Source organism: Oncorhynchus gorbuscha, unplaced genomic scaffold (genome assembly GCF_021184085.1).
Source record: "Oncorhynchus gorbuscha isolate QuinsamMale2020 ecotype Even-year unplaced genomic scaffold, OgorEven_v1.0 Un_scaffold_19164, whole genome shotgun sequence".
Classification (NCBI taxonomy): Eukaryota; Metazoa; Chordata; class Actinopteri; order Salmoniformes; family Salmonidae; genus Oncorhynchus; species Oncorhynchus gorbuscha.
The window spans coordinates 401-3513 of NW_025760553.1; the positions used below are offsets into that span (position 1 = coordinate 401).

Sequence of the window (3113 nt, forward strand, 5' to 3'; positions counted from 1 at the left end):
TCATCACACTCTTCTGTTTCTTTGGGGGGGTCCTCAAACCTATTCACCACATTGGCTGACTGTCATCACCTGTTGGCTGACTGTCATCACCTGTTGGCTGACTGTCATCACCTATTGGCTGACTGTCATCACATATTGGCTGACTGTCATCACCTATTGGCTGACTGTCATCACCTATTGGCTGACTGTCATCACCTATTGGCTGACTGTCATCACCTATTGGCTGACTGTCATCACCTATTGGCTGACTGTCATCACCTATTGGCTGACTGTCATCACCTATTGGCTGACTGTCATCACCTATTGGCTGACTGTCATCACCTATTGGCTGACTGTCATCACCTATTGGCTGACTGTCATCACCTATTGGCTGACTGCCATCCTTCCTGTTTCTGGTTGTAGTTCTGCAGTACAGAGTGGGAGGAGCTGGGTAGTTGTCAGAAGAACGATGAGCAGGAGGAAAGCCCCAGCACTATGGAGGCCTGTCTCAGTGCTCTGGATGAGCAGGAGGAGAAGAGTGACCAGCCTGACCCACAGCAGACACAGTATGAGTGATGTTCACAGGGCTCTACAGTGCCACCATTAGACTTACATTGACAACTAAAAATAGATGTGTGGCCGAACGGCAAAAGTCAAGTATGAGCACATGTGCGAGTAAAAAGTACAAGTGTGAAGTGACCTGGAGATTCGGACTCAGTCAGACATGCGAGTTTCACAGATACCACGGCAACCGCCCGCCCTTAAAGGGCCAGCTGAACATTTTTGTCTCGCCTAAGTGACTCAAATATTTGAGGGTACATTGTGCTTGATTTACCATAGGCCACCCCAAAAACGTCTAGTAATTTCTTATCATTAAAACACTCTTTCTCAAATATTTTATTTTTGTGCTCCTAAATGTTTCAACTTAGGAACACGTGCTCCTTGTGAAACATGTTAGCATAGAGCCCTGTTTTAATTCTGTTGCACATCCCAGCTCTGTGCTCTTCCATAATAATACTTCTGTAGTGTTTAAGCAAACATACAAAGTTGACCTTATTTCCTCTGAGATGTTCTAGAACTTCTGAATATCACATTTCCGGGCTGTATTGAAAGGTAGGACCCTGTCAGGGATGAATACATGAATAGTTGTATGAATAAAGTTCTGATTTGTGATGACTGCAGGTTGTATGAAGAGGCAGCAGAGGGGTTACACCTGTTATCAGACCAGCTTCCCCCTCCAGGTAACTCACTCCATTCACCTTGGTTCATTTGGCCAGACCGAGAAAGATTCCTCTATATTCATATATCTTATCCAGGAGTTCTCTATATTTCCTACATGCCGCGGCTTGTGTTGTGTTTTATAGCTGACTCTGTTCCCCTCTCTTTCTCTCCCAGGAAAAGCTCTGCTAGATCTGATATTTGTGTCAGTTTACTAGGAGTTTTATGGCTGACTCTGTTTCTCCTAGATGTAATATTTGTGTCAGTTTACTAGGTGTTTTATGGCTGACTCTGTTTCTCCTATATGTAATATTTGTGTCAGTTTACTAGGAGTTTTATGGCTGACTGTTTCTCCTAGATGTAATATTTGTGTCAGTTTACTAGGAGTTTTATGGCTGACTGTTTCTCCTAGATGTAATATTTGTGTCAGTTTACTAGGTGTTTTATGGCTGACTCTGTTTCTCCCCCAGGAAAAGCTCTGTTAGATGTGATATTTCTGGGTTTTGCTGAAGAAGCTCCTAAGCTGAAGGACTTCCTCCCTGTGATTGGCTCGTTGAAACACATGCAGACATGGCACACAGCCAAGATGACCATAGTGACTGAACACCAAGCTGGGTAAGGACAAAGAACTATTATACTAAATGACGAGCCCACTTGACACTGGAATCAACAGTTGTACCTGTGTGATCTCCATTTTACCACTAGAGGGCAGCACAGACTTGTTGAATGGCTAAATACACAGATAAACTGACGTCTGTCCTTCTTTGCTTGTTCCTCCAGGTGGCAAAAGCCAGCCTCTAACCTGTCAGCCAGAGTAGTACATCCCAGTAGCATCATGACCTGTATTGATGAGAGGGAGTTATGGAGAGGAGGTGTTCTCATCAGAGAGAAAAAGGTAAGATTATTTAGTCAGTGTTTTGACTGTATCCATATACTTGACCACTAGGGGGAGTTTGTTAGTACATACATTTTAGAATAAATCAAATCAATTTTATTTTTCACATGTGCCAAATACAACAGGTTTAGACCTTACAGTGAAATGCTTACTAGCAAGCCCTTGACCAACAATGCAGTTTTAAGAATAATAAAAAAAGAATAATTAATAGAATAAGAAATAAAAGTAAGACAAAAAGAGCAGCAGTAAAATAACAATGTGGAGGCTATATACAGGGTATTACGGTACAGAGTCAATGTGGAGGCTATATACAGGGTATTACGGTACAGAGTCAATGTGGAGGCTATATACAGGGTATTACGGTACAGAGTCAATGTGGAGTCTATATACAGGGTATTACGGTACAGAGTCAACGTGGAGGCTATATACAGGGTATTACGGTACAGAGTCAATGTGGAGGCTATATACAGGGTATTACGGTACAGAGTCAATGTGGAGGCTATATACAGGGTATTACGGTACAGAGTCAATGTGGAGTCTATATACAGGGTATTACGGTACAGAGTCAATGTGGAGGCTATATACAGGGTATTACGGTACAGAGTCAATGTGGAGGCTATATACAGGGTATTACGGTACAGAGTCAATGTGGAGGCTATATACAGGGTATTACGGTACAGAGTCAATGTGGAGGCTATATACAGGGTATTACGGTACAGAGTCAATGTGGAGGCTATATACAGGGTATTACGGTACAGAGTCAATGTGGAGGCTATATACAGGGTATTACGGTACAGAGTCAATGTGGAGGCTATATACAGGGGGTACCGGTACAGAGTCAATGTGGAGGCTATATACAGGGTATTACGGTACAGAGTCAATGTGGAGGCTATATACAGGGTATTACGGTACAGAGTCAATGTGGAGGCTATATACAGGGTATTACGGTACAGAGTCAATGTGGAGGCTATATACAGGGTATTACGGTACAGAGTCAATGTGGAGGCTATATACAGGGTAT

At 42.8% G+C, this 3113-nt stretch overlaps 1 protein-coding gene across 1 annotated transcript; it reads left to right on the top strand.

The window, feature by feature from the left end:
• Nucleotides 1-402: 402 nt before the first annotated feature.
• Nucleotides 403-2092, top strand: LOC124030975 (mdm2-binding protein-like; the record flags this gene model as incomplete). The annotated part of the gene is made up of 4 exons (XM_046342060.1): nt 403-545; nt 1162-1220; nt 1668-1812; nt 1978-2092. Coding segments are annotated over 4 exons (462 nt in total), but the record flags the coding sequence as incomplete, so codon positions are not given.
• Between the last annotated feature and the right edge of the window lie 1021 nt (nt 2093-3113).